The sequence below is a fragment of the Ursus maritimus genome, unplaced genomic scaffold (assembly GCF_017311325.1).
Source record: "Ursus maritimus isolate PB19 unplaced genomic scaffold, ASM1731132v1 scaffold_15, whole genome shotgun sequence".
NCBI classification, from domain to species: Eukaryota; Metazoa; Chordata; class Mammalia; order Carnivora; family Ursidae; genus Ursus; species Ursus maritimus.
Window position 1 is genome coordinate 63038871 of NW_024423897.1, and position 19833 is coordinate 63058703.

The 19833-nt window shown below is 59.6% G+C and overlaps 2 protein-coding genes across 4 annotated transcripts in view; one reads left to right on the forward strand and one right to left on the reverse strand.

Annotated features, from left to right (window-relative positions):
- Nucleotides 1-13014, forward strand: part of LOC103679268 (tubulin polymerization promoting protein) — a 13391-nt gene extending 377 nt beyond the window's left edge. The window contains exons 2-3 of the mRNA XM_040630591.1: nt 8152-8305; nt 8461-13014. Of these exons, the coding sequence (XP_040486525.1) occupies nt 8152-8305; nt 8461-8655 (349 nt within the window). The 3' untranslated portion in view covers nt 8656-13014. The remainder of the gene's footprint in view (nt 1-8151; nt 8306-8460) is intronic.
- Nucleotides 13015-16825: 3811 nt separating this feature from the next.
- The window catches only part of CEP72 (centrosomal protein 72), a 29386-nt gene continuing 26378 nt past the window's right edge, over nt 16826-19833 (reverse strand). For 2 of the 3 annotated variants that reach the window (XM_040630589.1, XM_040630588.1), the window contains exons 11-12: nt 18563-18674; nt 16826-17081 (exon numbers count right to left, since the gene is read on the reverse strand). In XM_040630589.1, coding sequence (XP_040486523.1) covers nt 16925-17081; nt 18563-18674 — 269 coding nt within the window. In that variant the 3' untranslated portion in view covers nt 16826-16924. The remainder of the gene's footprint in view (nt 17082-18562; nt 18675-19833) is intronic. The other variant, XM_040630590.1, reaches the window with a different exon arrangement.

Sequence of the window (19833 nt, forward strand, 5' to 3'; positions counted from 1 at the left end):
CCCCCCCCCCCCCCCGCCGCGGGCTTTGTGGCGAACGGGCAGTGAGGAGGCGCTCGAGACCCCTCCCTTCTCGGGGTACGATGCCGGGGGTGCCCAGGTCGGCGGCGCTGCCCGGGGGCCGCTGGTCTGGCCGCAGAGCTCCCGTCAGCATGGGCTGCCCTGGGGGCTGAGGGTGAGGTGGGGTGCTGGCAGGAGCCTCGCGCCCTGGGGGAACGTTCACACTTGAGCGTCGGGGATGGGACGGTGGGCGTCGGTGTGTCTGCCGTGGACTCGGTGACATAGTGCGTCCACGTGCCTCCTGTGTGTGTGCACGTCCTTCGTTCTGGACACGGGCGCACATCAGGCATCGTAACGCGCCCCCCCATTTCACTGTGCCTCCTGCCCTCAAATGTCCTGACGACAGCTGAGAAAAGGAGCAGCGCCCCCAAGGCTAGCTGGCATCTGCTGCTGTCACCTCCTGTTGGAAAAGCGCTTTCCGTGTATTTCTGACGCGTGTCCACCCCGTTCAGGGTGTGGCTGTCACCTGGGCATCTGCCACGTGATGCCCCGGTGCCGTCCCCGTTAATGGCTGGGCTCCTCGGTGCATTCAGCAGTGGATGGCTTCCTCCCTCTGTGTCCCCAGAATCCAGTGTGTCTCCTTCCCAGGGAGGTGCCCTGCCTTCCCGGGCTGACCCGAAGCCACGGGGGCCGCCGTCACCGTCAGGCACTGTGGAGCCACACGTCGGCTCTCCCCCAGAGCCAGGAGGTTGTGTGGGGTGCAGGAGCCCCACGGGCAGCCCCAGAAAGTCAGAATACAGTAGTGCAGAGCACTCGCCAGGCAAAGGGGACTTGGCCTTTCTGGTCCCAGGGGCAGAGGTGGAACGAGTCAGAATTTACAGTCCAAGCAGAGTCCCCAGGGACGCCATCGCTATGGGATTGGGGGTTCTAGTGAGCCCTCCATTCTCGAGGTCCAGGGTCAGAGGGGAAGGGAAAGGGCTGGGGTGCAAGTGGGGGAGGTGAAGGCGGGGTGCAGGTAGGGGAGGAGGTGAAGGCGGGGTGCAGGTGGGGGAGGAGGTGAAGGCGGGTGCTGTCAGGGGCAGAAGCTCTGTGGTTCGTATGGGGCCCAAGGTAGAGGCTTCATCACCAGGACCAGGCTAAGGCCCTGGGAGCCCAGGGGAAGGTGTTGGGCCAACAGTGCAGGCCTGGCTGGCCCTGCCTCTCCATCTGCTCACATCTGCCGTGTCCAGGGGGCAGGGCCCATGCACAGGTCAGGTGAGCACTCCCGACCTCTGGGGCCCCTCGTCAGCTCCGTGGTCTGTGCAGAAGGGAAGTGGTCCCTGAATCTGGATGGCTCTCCACCAGACAGACCGCTCCTCTGACTAGGCGTTCACGTGGTGTCGTCTGGGCCCAAGTGTCCAGTCAGTGTCTCACCCTGTGCCCCCCCACCAATCCCACCTGTGGAGGCTGAGGACGCAGCCTATGGAGGAGTGAGTGTGAACAAACCAGCCCCCACCTCTGTCCCCAGCTGGGCACTCGGGTCCCACCCTCCTCCATGCGTCCCGGGCTTCAGTTTCCATGTGGAATGTCACCTCTGGGCTGACCCCTGCCCGTCCCAGCCCTGCTCACGGACCTGCTGGGCCTTGACTTAAGCTGTCCGCCCTTCTCACAGAGGCCCAGCCCACCTGGACCCCACGCACCGGGGACGTGGGTTCCTGACCTCTCGTGCCATGCCTCTGGAGCCCCCACTAGTCCCTCCTCAGCGACAAGCTGCCCCCTGGAGATGAAGGGCTGTGCACTGCTCAGCTGAGTCAGCCTGACCCCCAGGGTCACCCCACAGAGCAGGGGCCACTGGACATGGCAGCTGAGGGGCCAGACCCTGGGAGTCGCTGGTGGGTGTGGCCTCGCGGTCAATGACATTCCCAGGAGGGGCAGCAACCTTTCCTTTCCCATGTCTCTGAGTGGGGGAGCTTCGGGACCTTTGGGGACCAGGGAGCCACGCAGAGCCTGCCTCCCCCCCCCCACCACGCCGGGGCGCCGGTCTGGCAGCCTGCAGGGACCAGCTCTCTGTGGCCCCAGGATTGTGACCACGGGTCTGATATCCAGTTGTGGAGATGCTCTTCGCACAGGGACCCGGCTCCGGCCCCCGTCCTCGGTGGAGAGGCCATCAGAGGCTCACCGGGCCATCCGGCCCACCGTCCTCGCTAAGAAACGCAGGCCAGCTCTGGGGTGCGGCCCCCCACGGCCGGTCCGGGCAGCCCGTGCAGGCTGCTTGCCGTGGTCAGCCAGCTCGGGCATGTGCTGCTGCTGCCGGCCGAGCCCGAGGCCCGATCGGAGCCTGTGGCCGTGTTGGGAGGCGTCTCTGGCACAGAACTCACTCAGCGGAGCACGTGCTCCTGCACACCAACCAGGAGAGGCAAGGAGAGCAGCCATATTTACCGCGTGCGTCAGTGGGTGGAGCAGACGGGCTCATGCTTCGGGGGACGGGGGGGGCGGTGGAGGCAGCAGGAGCTCCGATGAGGGCCCACGGGGCCTCCCCATTCTCTTTCCCGGGTGTGCGCTCTAGGCCTTGAGCACCGGCCGTGGGAAATCCTGTGCACCCAGGAGACACGGACAGATCCAAGAGCAGAGGAACCTCAGAGCGGTGTCCATTGGGGAAGGTTCCAGAAGGGCTGGGAAGGAGGCAGGAAGTGGCATGCGCAGGGGCGGGTCACCCCACCAGGAAGCACCACAGGCTCCCACACCCTTGGCGCTGGCCTACACATCCAGCTGCTGGGGACAGGTGATGGTAGCTCTTCCTCGGTCACCGTTCGCTCCTTCCCCAGGCCGCTGCGTGCAGGCATTTGCACACGCATGCACACATGCACTCAGAGCCCACACACGTGTGCACAGATGCACGCACACGCACTCACAGGGAGAACTCAGGCTCTCCACACCCTTGGTGGCAGGGAGGTGGCTCATTTTGAGGACGGGTGCCCTGGACAGGCCCCAAGACCCTGTGTGCAGGAGGCATGGGCAGCCTACCACCCAGGCAGAGGGACAGGGGCCCTTCTGCCCGCCTGCGGGCGCTGGCGTCACTCGCGTGAGCACCAGGAAGAGAGCCCCATCTGGCTGCTGTCCCTGTCCTGGGAGGCAGGGTGTCAGCTTCTCAGACAGTTGGGGGCTGAGGCTTGGCCCCTGGCCTCTGGGTGCAGTGGGCTCCCCGCTGCCGAGCACAGGGCCATTCGAGACCCCTGGTGTTGGGGGAAGCTGTCTGGTGAGTGGGCAGGGGTGGCCCCAGCCTAGCAAGGGGCTGTGGTCAGGAGCTAGTCACACCACAGGGCCCCGTACCGGGCAGCAGGCGCAGAGCCTTGGCCCAACAGGCTTGGTCACCTTGGAGGGTGCGGCGCCGGGGGGCCCATGCCCTTGTCCCCAGAAGGGGTCGCCAGGGACGGGCGGGAGGACACCAGGAGGCCCCGAGGAGCCTGTTAAAAGTGTTTTTATTTGGCCTTGTGAGGAGGGCGGTGTTGGGCGAGGATGTGCACTCCTGGTCCATGGGGTCTCGGGACACAGCTTCTCCAAGTGGCGGCCACGGCCGTGGAACTGTCGAGTGGCTGACTGGTGGAGAGGAGCCCACTCTCTGTTTGCGGGCGGTTGCCATGGCTCCGCGGGCGGTGGCGCCAGCCCGGGGTATCTGCGGGCTTTGTTTGGGGCCCGTTGCCACGGCAGCGCTTGTTTGTTTTGATGTTACTATGTGTTAAATTTTAAACAAATTTCTTGCAGCTCCACACCAGGTCTGGATTGAACGCTATTGTTACCAAGACAAAAGCTTCTGCACCCTCCCCACCCCGCGGAGCAGATGGGGTCAGTCTGAAATATTAATTAACCCAGACTCGGTGTGCATAGTAGGAAGGTCACCCTGACAGACGTGACCCCACGACGACGTGCCCTTCCCTCCTGCCTGCCTGTGTGCTTGGGGTCAGGCACAGGTGGAGAGGCCAGGCCCCAGGGGGCAGAGTGCGGTGGGGGTCTCGGCTGCAGCCTCTCCTGGCCACGCACACGCCTGTTTTCTGGGTGCTCCCCTGCAACACGGGTGTGCCGGCGTCTGAACAGGTTAGGAAGAAGCAGGCTGGCGGGACTCCCTGGGGCCTGCCGGCCACCAACCTGCTGCCTTCTTGCCACACCCTTCATGACCCCGGCCAGGACACAGTGGGAACTGTCTCAGGCAGGAAGCTGCAAGCCCGGACCTGAGCCTTTGGCCTAGGGCGCAGATGCTCTCTACCGCTGTGCAGGACAGCACAATGGCGGGGTTGGGGCGCCCACGGGAGGGGCAGGGGGAGCTGGCAGATCCGTGTGTGCGCTGACGTCCCAGAGATGCCGGCCAAGGACAGAGCTAACCCTTACCCACCCTGGGTCTGCCCAGGGCCTCCCCCACACTAGGCCTTTCCTGCCCTCGGCTGCTCCCTCCAGGCCAGGGGGCATTCAGGGTCAGCGGGGGTGTCAGAGTGGCCATGTGGCCCAGTCTTCTCTGCGGGGCCCTCTCGTGGCCCCAGGGGCAGTGCAGAGCCCCTGCAGTGCACAGCCTGGCACATCTTCGGCCAAGGGTCACGGCCACACAGGACAGGAATCAGGGAGTCCTAGCCCGAAGGCCCCTCGCCAGGTTGATGTGGGCGCTGGGTCCCGGTGCATGACGGCCTTTTAAGAGGATGACCTTTCCCAAACACCCAGAAATGGTTTCAGAGACCTCAGTGCGACTGTCTGCATGGCCCACCCCCAGCCACAGCCAGGATGGCAATTAGGAGTGTCCTCGCAGGGCAAGCCCCGCCCCAGGCCCTGCACGAAGCAAGCATAAAGTTAGGGGGATGCCAGGGTGGCTCTGTCCTACTTTGGGGGAAGAAACTCAGAGTCGGAGCCACAGCTGCCCCTTCAGGCAGGTCAGGGCCTGCACGCACCCCTAAAGACCCCCAGCATCACTGTCGTCCGCGGCAGCGGGGAGCCCCGGGCAGGAGCGGGAGAGCCACTGTCTGCCAGGGCGGTCTGACCGCAGTCGGTGGTCCTCCTCGAGCACCCGGGAGCTGCTCCAGGTCACACGCACAGCGAAGCTCCCCCAGTGGCCCCACCCCACCCCAGCTGGCCCCAGGGAACATCCCAGACGCCCCTTCCTCCCACTGAGCCTCACCAGGGCCTTAAGTGGATTCCCACTGGCACCCTGGCCAGCCAGGCGGCTGTCTGGACAGATCATCCAGGGCCCTGGGTTTGCTGATCAGGGAGGCAAGGAGAGCCAGCAGCTTTCTCCCACCTGAGTGGCAAGTTACCTGTGATGACCCCGCATGCTGGCTGCCACTGCTCAGAGAGGTGCCCCTGGGAGTGCCCTCGGTCCTGGTTCACAGAGGTGCTGTAAGAAGGTCGTGGCCCCATGCTCGACCCTAGGACGTTTCGGCCCGAAGCTCGGGAGCCTGCCTGGTGTTGGCCTGGGTGGCACACACATCCATCAGCCTTTGGAGGGCTGCACTGGTCCCTGCCTGGCTCCCAGGTGCCCCTGGGTGACCTCTGGCACTGGCAGGTTCCAGCCCCCTGCCCACCTGGAGTTAGGTCTGGAGGCCTGGGGGATACAGGGCTTGGGAAGCAAAGTGAAACCCCAGCTCACAAGGCCTTACGTGTGACCAGTGACCCCATTACCACTGGGCTGGCTTTCCAGCAGGGCGCTGGCCAGCCCGGCCTGGAGAGGGGAGAAGAGGGGGGTTCATTGTGGGGACACCCTCCAGTTCTGTGAACTCTGGAGAACAGGCTCACTCTGTGTCCAGAGGGCGCGTAATGTGATCAGTGTCTCTGGGGAAGACACAGGCATTGTCATTCTAGAACTTACTGGGGACGGCTCTCTGCAGCAGGGCGCCAGGTCCCCTGGGGAGAACTCCCTGCTGGGCAGTCACGGGGGGGGACACTTGGGGACACCCAGCCCAGCCAGGTGGAGCGGGCAAGTCAGCCGTAGGCCTGCATGTCCACCAGATCTGAATGTGGCCTCTGACGGGTGCCCCCGCCTGCCATCCCCCACCCCCAGCCCCAGTGACTCACACTGGTGGCGCCTGGTGCCGCGGTGCCCAGAGAGCTGCGTGCTCCGGCGGCCAGTCACCGGGCTGGCCGTCAGGCCTGGCACCCACATGCTACCCGGGCACGGCGTGAATAGTAGGGACAGGAGTGCCTTTGATGGCCCAGGACAAACAAACAGGGCCTCGGCCGGGCGGCAGGGCACGCAGGGTTCTCCGTGCAGGGCAGCTGCTGTGGCGACCTTGTCGCCCCCGGCCTGGTTTGCTCAGAGGCTGGATGGGGGTCGACACAGATTGCTTCGGGAGCAGAACCCACGGCCCACCAGTGGATTTCAGGAAGCCCTGTGTCCGCCGGGTCCCCAGCTCCTGCTGCGCGGTCACGGCGGGGACAGATGCCTCAGGACGGACTCGGCCGGGCAGGGGGTCTGTGCCCTTCCTGACTGTGGGCTGTTGGTCAGCATGTCACGTGCCCGCGAGCCCCCGTGCGTGCTGTCCATGGCTTCACTGCTGAAGGACACCTGGCTACGTCGTCTACGTGGCGCTCGGGTGTGTTTCTCCGCGTAGAGCCCAGGCGTGGGGTGTGGGGCCATCACTGCCAAACTGCTGAGCGGATGCCCCACTGAAGCCCCAGCGGCCGTCCGAGCGCCCGGCTGCCCGCATCCTCCCGAGGCGCGTGCGGCCACTCCTTCGTCACCGTGGCCGGACGGCGGGTGCGCGCTGGGCCCTCGCGGGGGTCTCACTGCGTCTGGCAAACAGCGTGACGCGGCTCTCGCGGGCTCGGTCTGCGGCCCACGGCCTTCCCGGTCAGAGATCTTGCTCCTGTGCTTCACGTTGGGTTTTTCCTGTCGCCGGGTTTGAAGGGTTGTCCTTTTCAGGTGTGTGCACGTGTCGCCTTCCAGTCTGTGGCTTGTCTTGGAATGAACGACAGGGTTTTTAAAATTTGGACGAATTCCAATTCCTTTTTTTTTCTTTTACTATTTTGGTGGCATTTCTAAGAAATCTTTGCCTCACCCAAGGTCACAAGGATTTTCTCTTAGGTAATCTTCCAGAAGCTTACAGTTTTGGGATTTTTGCTGGACCTGGGACTAGGAGTTAGTTTTTGTACAGGCCGCAAGGACAGCTCAGAGCTGGGTCGCCAGCGGTCTTTCTCCGCTGGACCGCCTTTGCTCCTTCGTGGGAATCCTCGTGTGGGTGTGTCCCTGTGGCTCTGCGGCTCTCGGTCCCTCAGCCTGTTCTTGGCTGTTGCAGGCCCTCTGCTCGGGGACGTCTACAGAGCTGCCTGCGGGGTGCTGGGGGGCCGTCCCACTCAGGGTCCTGCTCTGAGAGGGTAACCCTGCACCACGGGGAGCCGCCTCCACGGGACCACTTATTCTGAAACACTGACGGCTCCCCCAGGGGATCAGCAGGGGAGAGCCAGAGTGGCAAAAATGGTTTTTAGCTAAAACTACACAGGATGCGGAGCCAGTTTAGAACTCTCCTGAAATCTTGTGAATGGCCTGTGGCGGGAAATGACCAGGGCTGCACCTGCCTCCAGGCCCCCTTGTGCCCCTCGGGTGGGTGGCCCTGACCTGGCTCCGAGTGGCTTCCAGGCAGGGGCAGTGGGGGTCCCAGGAGACAGGGGACCCCCCCGACCCCCCGCCCTGCGTGATAACGGGGATGTCGGGCTGCAGTGGCCCCAGGCAGGACTCGGCCTCTGTGCGGCTGAGCGGCAACACGCTTCTTGCCCTGACTTTCCCTCCTGCTCCGAGCGGACACCACGCGCCCCATGTAGAACCAGACAGCAACTTTGTCTGAACGTCCAGTTGTTCATAAAGGGTGTGGTTCCTTTAAGCTTTTTTCCAAGACAATTTATATTTGCTGCTGTTGCCCATGGCGACCGACTGTTGGGCATAAACAGTGCACACCAGGGCGGGGGAGGGGCATATTCTGTATCTTAACGTTACACTCGGTTTCCGCCATGGGAGAGAGGCGGGAGTTCCCCGATGTCAGTGGGCCCCTGGATGGGGGTCCCCCGATGTCACAGGTCCCTGGATGGGGGGGTCCCTGAATGTCACTGGGTCCCCAGGCAGGGGCGGGGGACCCCTGAGGTCAGCAGGGCCGTGCACCGTGGAGGGGAGTGGCCCGGGCCGGCCCTGAGTGCTCTCTCCCTCAGAGGGAAGTCCTGCCGGACCATCACATTCGAGCAGTTCAAGGAGGCGCTTGAAGAGCTCTCCAAGAAGAGATTCAAAGACAAGAGCAGCGAGGAGGCCATCCGCGAGGTGCACAGGCTCATCGAGGGCAAGGCCCCCATCATCTCGGGGGTGACGGTGAGTGTGGCTGGCAGGGACTCCCTGGGAAGCACAGCCCACAGGGTCTGGGGTCCAAGAGCAGAAGCGATCGTCCCCGGGGGTCGGCTGACGCAGCAGCCCACGGCCTCGGCTCCTGGGGCTCAGGCGCGTGCGCCTGCTCTCTCCCCTTGCAGAAAGCCATCTCCTCGCCCACCGTATCTCGGCTCACGGACACGACCAAGTTCACGGGCTCCCACAAGGAACGCTTCGACCCATCAGGCCGGGGCAAGGGCAAGGCGGGCCGTGTGGACCTGGTGGACGAGTCGGGCTACGTGCCGGGCTACAAGCACGCGGGCACCTACGACCAGAAGGTGCAGGGGGGCAAGTAGCCAGCCCGGGAGCGGCCCCTCCTGCGAGGCCTGCACCACCTCACACTTCATTACATTCCTGTGCTCCCTGGTCAGAACTCAAGACTCTGGGGCCCGGGCTGTGGGGGCGACACCCAGGCCTCCTCCTGCCCGGGGGCCAGCACGCTTCTCTCTGACCCCCGGGTGGGGCCCCTGAACTCACTGACCTTTTATAACACACCTGCCTCGTCCAACGCCGGCCATCCACAAATGGCCTTTCCCAAAGTGTCTCCCGGGACCAGACCACACTAGCCGCCTGGCTCACAGGCCAAAGGGCCACTGTACAGGAGCCGGCGGGCCACGGGGGTGAGCGGGACAGACCCTGTCAGAGGCGGCACCAACCTCCTGACCTACAGACCCCACCCAGAAGCCTCGAGGGCAACAACAGCTAACTCACTAACAGCAGCACCGAGGAAACAAAGTGAGCCCCGAACAGGACACCGTGGGGGTGTGGAGAGGTGGGACACATGCTCGAGTGCGCGCGCGCACACACACGCTTGCAAACGCTCACGCACATGCTCGTACACACATGCTGACACACACGCACACACGTCGCATACCCAGAGGCTGGCGAGCGAGGAAGGTGAGCCAGGGAGAGGCTCCGCGGTGGACCAAAGGAACGTGGTTTGAAGTGCAAAGCCCGAGGATGACAAAGTGGAAAGTGAGGGCAGACGATTCACCTCATTGTGCTTTTCTAAGAAGAAGTAAGACATGTGTTTATGCTCAGATTGGGTCAGGGAAGACTGGGAATACCCCGTGTCTGCCCCTTTTTCTCCTGCCGCCCGTGTTTCTGGGTCAGGAGACCCTGCTGGCTGAGGCATCCCACGCAGGTGCTTTGCTGGCAGGACGAGGCGCCTTCTGCCCGGGGCCCTGCCCTGCACTTGGGGCCTCAGGGCTGTGGGTCCACGTGGCCGCTCCATCTTCGCTAGCATGCAGCACAAACCTCAGTGGTTCAGTCTCCACGGTGAGTTCTCCCTAACCTCTCCTGACCCCTGCGGAGTGCAGAAAACCACACGACAGGCGGGCCGGGGAGGGCCCCAAGGCCCGTGGCATTAGCTGGCATTTGGTTTCTCTGTGAGGCTGGACAGGGGGCAGAGGACTGGCGCTCCTCTCACCATGGCCCCACAGCGGTATGTCCCTTTGCGTAAGTTCAGCCAAGCCTGGCGAGTGACTGGTGGGCTGTGTGGTCCTGGCTGCAGGCCTGGGAAGAAGCTCACGGCAGCCTCAGGGAGATGCTTCCTAGAGCCCGTCCACCTCGCCACTGTTCTGTGTCCAGGGCAGCTGGCTGACCGGGGGTACCCCCTTCCTGAGCACAGCCTGGCACGCAGCACAGGCGGCTGAAATAAAGACCAGCACAGTGGCGGCACAGGCACCCACGTCCCTGAGCCCAAAGGGCACGACGGTCATTGCTGGAGCCGGGGACAGTCCCCCATCTGCGCAGAAGAGCTTGGGACCCATGCTCCCACCCAGCATGGCCCCTGTGAAGGGATGGCGTCTCCGGTAGGCTCCTCACTCATGGGCCTCCCCTCACGCCCCCGGCAGGGCCTCAACCAGCCATGGGCACTGGCCTTGCCAACAGCTTCCTTCAGAGGGTCTGGGACTTGCCAGTGCATTCAAGCAAAGGAAATGATGGACGGCGGGCTTTGAGTTACTTGTAAGACACAGTCACACCGCTGTCTCCACTTTCTACCCTGGGGATCCTGAACTGCCTGGCCAGGCCTCCACTCCATGGCAGGGAAGGCAGGACCACAGAGGACCGAGTGGTGAGGGAGAGAGAAGCAGGCAGGACACGGGACCCCCGCCCTGCACGCCTCCATCCTCCCCCAGGCTGGACGCTGGTGACGACCCAGAGGCAAGAGGAGAACGTGGGAAATGCGTCTGAAGGCAACTCTGAATGCGACATGTGTTTCTCACAAGTGGATCACACACCAGAAAGCTCTGTGTCCAAAGCCGAAGAGGTTTTCCTTAGTGGTCACGGAAGGGCCAGGCCTCCCCTCCAGACCCCGTGAGGCACCGTGCTGGGGAGCGCCAGCCACCAGAGGCGCGGGGCCCCTCCTCCTCCCCATCAGCAGCTGGGTCCCCACTGTCGCAGCTAATGATGAAGCATGGATGCTGGAATCCAGCAGGACCTCGGCCCCCACAGTGCGCATCCCCGGCGGTGAACAAAGGGGTGGGGTCCCTGTGCCACTGTCTGTATGTACAGGGAATGGATGTCCCCTGGCCCTTTGCAGCCCCCTTACCCCCCGGAGTCTGTCTCCTGTCCCAGGGCGGGGTCTCTAGGCAAAACACCCTGGGAGACTGGGATCTAAACAAGAGAAACCACGTAGCTGCCCCCCCTTCGGGGACCCTGCCACAGCGCCTGCCCCACAGCGGGAGCCCCCGTTTTACATGAGAAACCAGTGCCACAGCCTAGCGGAGCCCAGCAGCTTGACAGGAAACCAACGGCTCACTTCTGACGAATGTCCCCGAATGCGTTCCTGACTGTTCTAATAGCAGCTTCCCCTTGGGCCTGAGTGAGAACCAAGTGCGCTCAACTGGTCCCCCTTGGTGGCCCACCCCATCCCACAGCACCAAGGTCCGGCTGGCCACACAGGCGCTGTGGTCTCCACTGCTTCCCCTGCCTGTCCCCAAGGACCCTGAGGCCGCCTCAGATGGCATCCTCCCCCAGTCAGAGCCTCCCCTCTGTCAGGACAGGGAGAGAGGTGGCAGAGCCTCAGTCACGAGGCTTCAGTGGTCACCATTCTGTCGGCTTAAAACCATCTGCTCCACCCGTCCCTGCACCTGCGTGTAGCCCTTGCACACAGAACACGTGCTTGGGCTGCCCTGCGCAGACACGCACGCACACGCACACGCATGCTCCTCCGTCAGGGTCTGAACAGTGAGAACACACAGGCAGGGTGTGTGTCTTCACCGCATGTTTTTATGCTTCTACTAACCATGGTTAACTAAAAACCCAACGTCCATCTGTGAATCGACGAGACTGCACGGCACGCAGGAGACAGGACGCGTTCCGTCAGGGAGGGCAGAGCACCAGAAGGCAGCCGCAGGAGGGAGGAGGGCGCTCGACACTGATCACACCAGAATACTTATTTATTTCTATTTAACGTCATAGGATGGGCAACGAGGCCGTGGTCAGTAACACAGTTAGCTTTACCAAAATGAAGTTCAAATCACGTAAGTTTAGAAAGTTGTAGCAGAAGGTATATTTATACTGGAGTATTTTTACACCTCTAATACCCTCAGTCCTAAGTTTGAGGCAGACGGAAATCCTATCAGATGCGAGAAGCCGGGGGACAGGGACGCAGAGACGGTCACTGGCACCGCGTCCTGTCTATGCTGCTCTGTCCCCGTGGTCGCTCGGCACAGCCCACGGGCGTCCCTCTGACTGCGCGGTGGACAGGGACTGTGGCAGTGGGCCGACGCGCGTGCCTGCGACCAGGCGGCTTCCCTGAATGGTTTTCCGGCCCCCGCCACGCTCCTGTGCTCAGGCACCGTCTGTGGCTGCTTCTGCACCACATCGAGTGGTGGGGAGGAACCTAACATCTTCCCCACCTGGCCCTTCATGGGGAAAGCGGGTGCTGGCTCTGCCCTGCGGCCTGTGCCACACGGGACTCCCTGTCGTCACCTGTCCTGTGCAGGCCAGGTTGACAATTCAGCTGTACTGTGAAGTTCCCAATAGTCTAGAATGTCCTTAAGACACTGGCCCCGAGTAGCTCCCCAGCACTAATGATTTACTACTGAACACTTGCTGGGACTGGGCGGTTCAGGGTGCGGCCCTCGTCCAGGGGCGTGTGGAGCCACGGCCCCATGTGGGGCCGGGCAGTGGTCACCCTGACCTTCGAGATGCTTTCTCTCTCCCTTTAGACTCTTGAAGCCCCAAATCAAGCCAAACAACAAAGGAAACCCGCACAACTTAAACTTGAAAGGGATCGTATACTACTAGTTTGTACTGAGTTTTTTTCAGGAAAGGGAAATAAATTTATATATATATGCAATATATTTTTACACTGTTTTGTTACCGTTAGGGAGTTCTGAGTGTATCACTTTATCAGCACGATGGTAAAGTAGCGTCGACGTCTCGGGTGTTCTGACTCAGAAAGGCACGTCCGCGGGCATCGAAGCGCCGCGCTCACCAGGAACGTCTGTGGGATCTGGGTGGCCCTCCTCTCCCTCCCCAGAGCGTGAGGCACGGTGTCACCTATCAGGGCTGCTGTCGAGGCCTGGCTTGCAACCCTTTAGTGAACCAGCTCGTGTCTGTCTGCACATTTCTCCTCCTGTGTTTGCTGTTGTTAACACTGTGTGTCCAATTGGTAAAGTGATAAATAAAGGTGTTGAAACGTGGCTCTGTCGCCCTCAAGGTGCCGTGTCTTTACCAGCAGTCACGCATGGGGCACTGACAGTTAACACAGGCCCTGGGAGGGGCCATGGTGGGACCAGGCGTGGTCTAACGCAGTGCGGGTGCGGCCCCAGGGTGGGGCCCGGACCCAGGAGGACGCACGTGAAGTCATTACACACAACTATAGCCGCCCCGGAGATAGGAATGCGTCCTCAGTAAGTTCCAACCTGAAATCCTACGCCAGTGATACAGTTTCCAAAAATGAAGAGAAAGGCATTGACGACCCTACTGGGAATTTTCACCAGTAGACATTAAAAGCAATTCTAAGTGCAGAGGAACATGACCACAGATGGAGTGTCTGGAGGGAAGCGGCACAGAGACCGAACAGTGAACACAGGTGAACAGTGTACGTGGGGCTTTGTGTGGGAATAAAGATCTCACTGAGGCACCGGAAAACTATCCCATTTAAGCCAGAAGGGGTGCCCCGGGAGGTACGCGCTCCTGGACGCAACGGGGGGAGAGCAGAGGTCCTGACCCAATGGGCACCCGCACACTGTGATGATGCACCAGAAAGAGCGCTCGGCTTCCAAACCCACAGAGGTGAGCATGGTGAGGAAAATAACCTAAACACGGCAACAGCAGAGAGGGGAGACAGTCACAGAAGAAACGGAACAGAACAACACACGTCACTACGGGTTACAGCCGCTGACCCAGCAAGAGAAGGAGAATGATCAAGTGATGTCTGAAAGCCCAACGTGTCCGTAATTTCAGCTGCAGACGCAAAGGGACAGAAGCCGCAGTGCAGGAGAGGAAGCAAGGAGAGCACGTGAAGGAGCAGCACGCACGCCGGCCAGGGGACAGGGCGGCCTCCAGGCAGTGGGGAGGGCGCCGGAGCAGGACACACACCGGGGCTCGCCCGCGATGCAGGAGCCCCACAGCTGGCCCTTGTGCCCCGCCTGTGCCGTCACCGGTGAGGGGCGCCCCGGTGGGTTCCTGACTCGAGAGTTGAGGCAGAGCCATCTCTCACTTGCATCCCTTTCCCTGAACAGCAAGTTCTTGCTTAAGGGACAACTGCCCAGCACCTGTCACAGGGACACAACCCCAAATGCTGAAGCCATTAAAATGCCATGAAAAATTAGTATACCAAAAAATTTGAAAATCAGGCAATATGAATAAAATCCTGGAGACAGAAATCTTATGAAAACTCAAGAAGAAATGGAAAACCTGCACTTCCTATCCTTAAGTAAGTAACTACTAAGTAGAAACCCCCCAAAACCTCAGTGGCTGGACACAAGATTCATTGCTTACACAGCGTCTGGTCAGGGTCAAGGAGGGATCTCTTCCAATGGGAGAGAAACAGGCCTGCTGGTCTGTGACACCACCAGCAAGGCCACTTGGGGGAGGGAGGCCCCCGGCAGCGGCCCGGCAGCTCTCCTCTGTCCCACTCAGAATGAGTCACACGGCCCCAAACCAGCTGTGGGGGTGGGGGTGGGGCTGGTCAATGGAAGGAGTGGATGGGTGCTCTGGGAGAACAGGCTCTGCCACACCCTTTAATCATAAATCAAATCGAACCAATAATCAAAGATCTCCCACAAAGAAAATGCCAGGCACAACCGACTTCCTCAGCAGGTTCTGCCAAACACTCAGGGAAGAGATAATCACAGCCTGTTCTGGATTCTCCTAGAGAGCAGGGAAGGATGCACAACCGAACTTTTCTCCTGGGGACAGTGCAGTGGCACAGACCCGGACCAGGACGGCACCAGAAAGGAAAATCCCCAGAGAGACAGAACTAGTTACCACTGTTAGGGCCACAACCGCACCGCGCTCACTGTGCCAGACTGGTCCTCGGACCTGACTGTAATTACCACGTACTCCTCACAACACCCTGGGGACAGGCACTGGGAGTAGAGACCCAGAGAATTTAAATAATGAAAAGTCAGACACTGAGTGGTGTACCCACAATATAAAATCCTATACAAAATATTAACCAAATCCAACAGTAGGTTTGTAAGGGAAAGCTCATTATTACGTTGTGCTTAACCCAGAAGTTTAAGGTTGTTTTTACATTTGCAAATTACTGTAATTAACCACACTAACAGAATAAAGGAGAAAAATCATCCAGTCATCTCAATGGCTGCAGAAAAGTGATAAAATTCATCCATTCACAATAAAAACATCTTAGCAGATTAACAATAGGAGGAGCTGCTTTAACCTGGTAAAGGCCACGTCCGAAAGCACTACAGATCACACACCCTCAAGAACAAGGACACGAAAGTGCTGAGAACAGACCAACAGACACTACCACGCTTCTAACAGAGGGAGCGTCAGTGTAACCATGGTGGGAGCGATCGGCAGTCACGCACCGCAAAGGCCACAGGAACCTGACTCGGGAGTGAAGTGAGACAGGAATATAACAGGACGTAAAAAGTTAGTAAGAAAGAACCAAATGGAATTTCAGAACTAAAAACATATGCAATTTCTGAAATTAGAAATCCACTATACATACAGGCCTAACCGCAGATCAGGGCAGTAGAAATGACCCAAACTGAAGCCAGGAACAAAAGACGGGAAAACAGACCTGAGTCTGGGGATGCTTGGGGACTCCACAGGTGGTCTGGCTTGACTGTCACTGGAGTCCCAGGAGGGAGGGAGGGTCAAATAACAATTGTGGAAAAATGGCGGCCAAAACTTCTCCAAATCTGATGAAAAGGATAAACTCATAAATCTAAAAAGCTCAATGAAACCCATGCAAGAGAAACATAAAGTAATAGCTTGGTGATCATTTTAACAAGCTTAAAATGGATTAATGCTAAAATCTTCTAAATTAATAAAAAATGATCTGATGATGAAAGAAACCCCACACCCACACAAAACCACATTTGATGCACCGAAAGACACAGCCATGACCAGACAGGGAGGGGACTGGGAAGGCCACGTCTGAGGGACAGGCAGGACCCCCGGCGCCCGCGGCTGAGCCTGAAGCACGGACAGCCACCACCGAGCACATTCTTCTAGGCCTGCGCGCTCTTCTTCCTAAATCAACCAAGTACTGTTTTAAAAAATGACTCTGTTTTATCAAAGAAAGCAAGTATTTACACAAGATATGAAGCTGCCAAACTAAAAATCTAATATTTTGCCATTATGCTCTAATTTTCAGAAACGCACTGCGAGTCAGAGGGCAGGGGGTGGGGCGGTGGTAGATACAGATACTTTCAGTGCAGGATGTTAGTACCGTGAAATAGTCTTTTTAATGTTTCCCCAAACTCTAAGTGTCACTGTTGTTAAGTCTTGAAAGTATTTGTGCCTGCTCACTCGGTACGTGCGCATAGCGTGTTTTATAAAAGAATTCAATAAGAAAAATCAGTTATGATTTATAAAAAGCCACTTTTTAAAACGACCTATTAGTTTATCAAGCAAGGACTGAGTGTCACACAAAATCACTTAGTGATCAGACACCATTCTCTTTTACATCGGGGAGGAAAATACTGCATTTGATCTCGAGGTATTTTATGAAAAATTAATAATGTTGGTCTCAGAATATATCCATGTTTCTTGTCTTAGGCTAATCCTTTTTTGGGGGTAAAACCTCAGTTGTATTTCAGGAAACAGGAGCAGTTTGCTGGAGTCTGAGGAGTAATAATCCTGGCTGCCAGCTCTCTGCAAACACTACACCATGCGTATCCTCACTCACTGACTCACAGATCAATCCTTTCTCAGGATGTTTTAGAAAACCGAGCTATAGGCCCTGAACACGTTTCACAACTTGGGATAATTACGAACAGAAAACCCAGCTCTCGCCAACAAACACACCGGGTAGAAAAGAGAGCCCACGTTTTACTAGGCTTGGCAAAACAAATACAAATGCGCCAGCCACGGGCCCTGGAGGCCAGGTTTGGGCGTGCGGCGCTGCTGGGGCTAGCAGCCACCGAGGCCGGCGCTGCCGTGCGGGAACAGGGCCATGGTCTTCTTGAGCTCCTTGTAGCTCCAGTGCAGCTGCTCCACCTCGGCCTTGTGCTGCGCCCGCACCTGGCTCAGCTCCTGCAGGAGATGCTCGTTGGTGCTGACCAGGGAGCTGGAGGAGAGCACAGGGCCGCACCTGAGCCCCTCCCCAGGCCAGCCCGCTGCCTCCTGTTGGGCAGCGTCCTCCCTCACCTGGCCAGGCGAGGTTCCCAGGCCGACACCCTCCTGCCTCCCACCGGCTCCCTCCATCTGGCCGTCGCTTCCAGACTGGGCAGCGCCAGGTCTGACCCGAGCCCTGAGCCGCCAGGCCGTGCGCAGGCACGGACGGAGGAGCGGGGCACGCGATGGAGGGCTGCTGCGCCACCCCAGCCACGCCTGTTTCTGAGAAAACCGTCAGTCTGTAAAGCCAGCAAAACAGCGTTCTGACTCCAAAGAAAACCCACAGTCTGGTGTATTTCCAGCCCCTGGTCAAATGTAAAGGGGCCCTTACTAATTCTGACGTAGTAACAGTGTAATTCGGCGTCTTGGTCTCGTGGTGTTGTCAGCCACTTCTACGGTGACAAGCACCTAAGGAAGGGAGCGGCACTGTACTTGCCCACTCGGCCGCCTGCAAACTGCCCTTTGACCCCAGTCAGCAGGGACAAGGGATAGATGGACATGGGATCATCTTCCCACAGACGCTCGTCGCCACGGACAGACCGCTGTGCAGGCACCAGGGAGCAGCCATGGGCTTGGCGGAGGCCCAGAGCGAAGTGCGCGTGAAGCCCCGCTGCACGCTCGCCTCGTCCACATGGAGCCCGCCGCACCACAGATGGGGGCTGTCGGGTTCTGGGGACGAGCCTGCCTCAACCGCCCCCTCCCTACACCTGTGACCGCCACCCTTCCCTTCTCTCTGCTACGGCTCATCTCTCAGAAGCCCCTTCCCCTCTGCAACTTGTGCTTGGGATGGGCCCGCTGACTCCCTGAGAGGTCACAGCCTGGCTCCACCTGTGGCCACACTGCACTCAAGCCCAGGGGGAGCCGTGGTAGCCGCAGCCGGAGGCAGGAGAGAAAGGGTGAGCTGGGCTCAGGCTCTGCACTTGCACTGAGTGCAGATGGCCTGTCCTCACCTCGCCCCCCACAGCGGCACACCTCCTCCCCGAGGCTGACCTCCTCCCCGCACTCAGCCTCCACCTGCTTCCCAGCACACAATTCTCTGAATGAAAACTGAGGTTCTGCCTTGATAATCCCCACACCCCCAGCTCCTTTCTTCTCACCACCCAGCACACAGCCAGGAGTAGAGGTGGAGTCTCCAGGTTCTAGGAGAACTGACAGGAACCAGTCCTGGCCGACCAGGACATCGGGCATCTCTCACCATCTCTCCTGTGCCCCTCACCTCTCCTGGTCACACCCTCAGGTCACACCTCACAGAGTACTGCAGCAAGAAGGGACTTGCTTTTCCTTAAGAAAGGGAAGCTCAGGGAAGTTCCAAGTCAACGCAGAGACACACGCGGCCTGGAACCCCACCTGCCATGGCACCACCAGGGGCTCCTCTGTGCCCCACGACATGACTAGGGCTGGCCCCGCCTCCACCCACACCTCCCGAGCGGGCACCTGTGGCTCTCCTGCAGCATCTGGGTGAGCTCCTGGATCTTGTCATAGTGTTCCAGGTGCTGCTTTAATTCCACAATCTCACCAGACAGCCTCTTCACACTTGTCTGAAGTCCTGAAAAAGAAAAACCATAACGTCACTGAGTGAAATTCACACACGTTTTAAAAACTACAACTGTTCAAGAGTTTAAGCTAGATCAGGGATACGAGAAAAACAATATAGTTTGGAAAAGGTCCGTTTGTATAAGCCACTCAAAGACAGCCTCGGGCCGCTGCGCTCCAGATACCTGAGGAGCCAAGTCTCCGCACGGAGGGCACGAAGCAGAGAGAGGGGGGCCGGCGCCGGCCGGAGCTCACCCCCACTGAACATGCTGCTGGCGGGAAAGGGCCTCTGGCACCTTTCGTCCACCGGGCAGCGCTCTGCCCGAGGGGAGGGCCTGCAGCTTTGGGGACAAGCAACCAGAGGCCCATGGTGGCCACATGTCTCTGATGTGTCCTCTGGTCCCACGTCTGTAAGTGACACAGTGTGTCGGGATTCCACCCACATAACTCCTACCTCTGGGTTTCCAACTCGGCAGGGAAAGAAGTAGACCATTTATCGGCTCCGAAACCCAAATGCAGGATCAAAATGAATCCACAACGAACTACACAACACAGGAGACAAGAGGAGAGCCGGAGCGGGAGGTGTGGGCAGAGGGACGGCAAGGACACGGGCAGCAAACTACACAACACAGGAGACAACAGGAGAGCCGCAGCGGGAGGTGTGGGCAGAGGGACGGCACGGACACGGGCAGCAAACTACACAACACAGGAGACAACAGGAGAGCCGCAGCGGGAGGTGTGGGCAGAGGGACGGCACGGACACGGGCAGCAAACTACACAACACAGGAGACAACAGGAGAGCCGCAGTGGGAGGTGTGGGCAGAGGGACGGCACGGACACGGGCTGCAAACTACACAACACAGGAGACAACAGGAGAGCCGCAGCGGGAGGTGTGGGCAGAGGGACGGCAAGGACACGGGCAGCAAACTACACAACACAGGAGACAAGAGGAGAGCCGGAGCGGGAGGTGTGGGCAGAGGGACGGCAAGGACACTGGCAGCCGGCTCCAGGAGCAGAGGCGGAGGGCCCTAGAAGTGCTACGATGAGGCCACAGTACTCAGTATCTGTACCTGCCAACGCCGCCACTGCAGGGCTGTTGAAAGGGATTCTGGGATAAGGGCAGTGATGGCATGGTCTCGGCATCCCCCAGAGCTCCTCCCTCCAGCCCAATA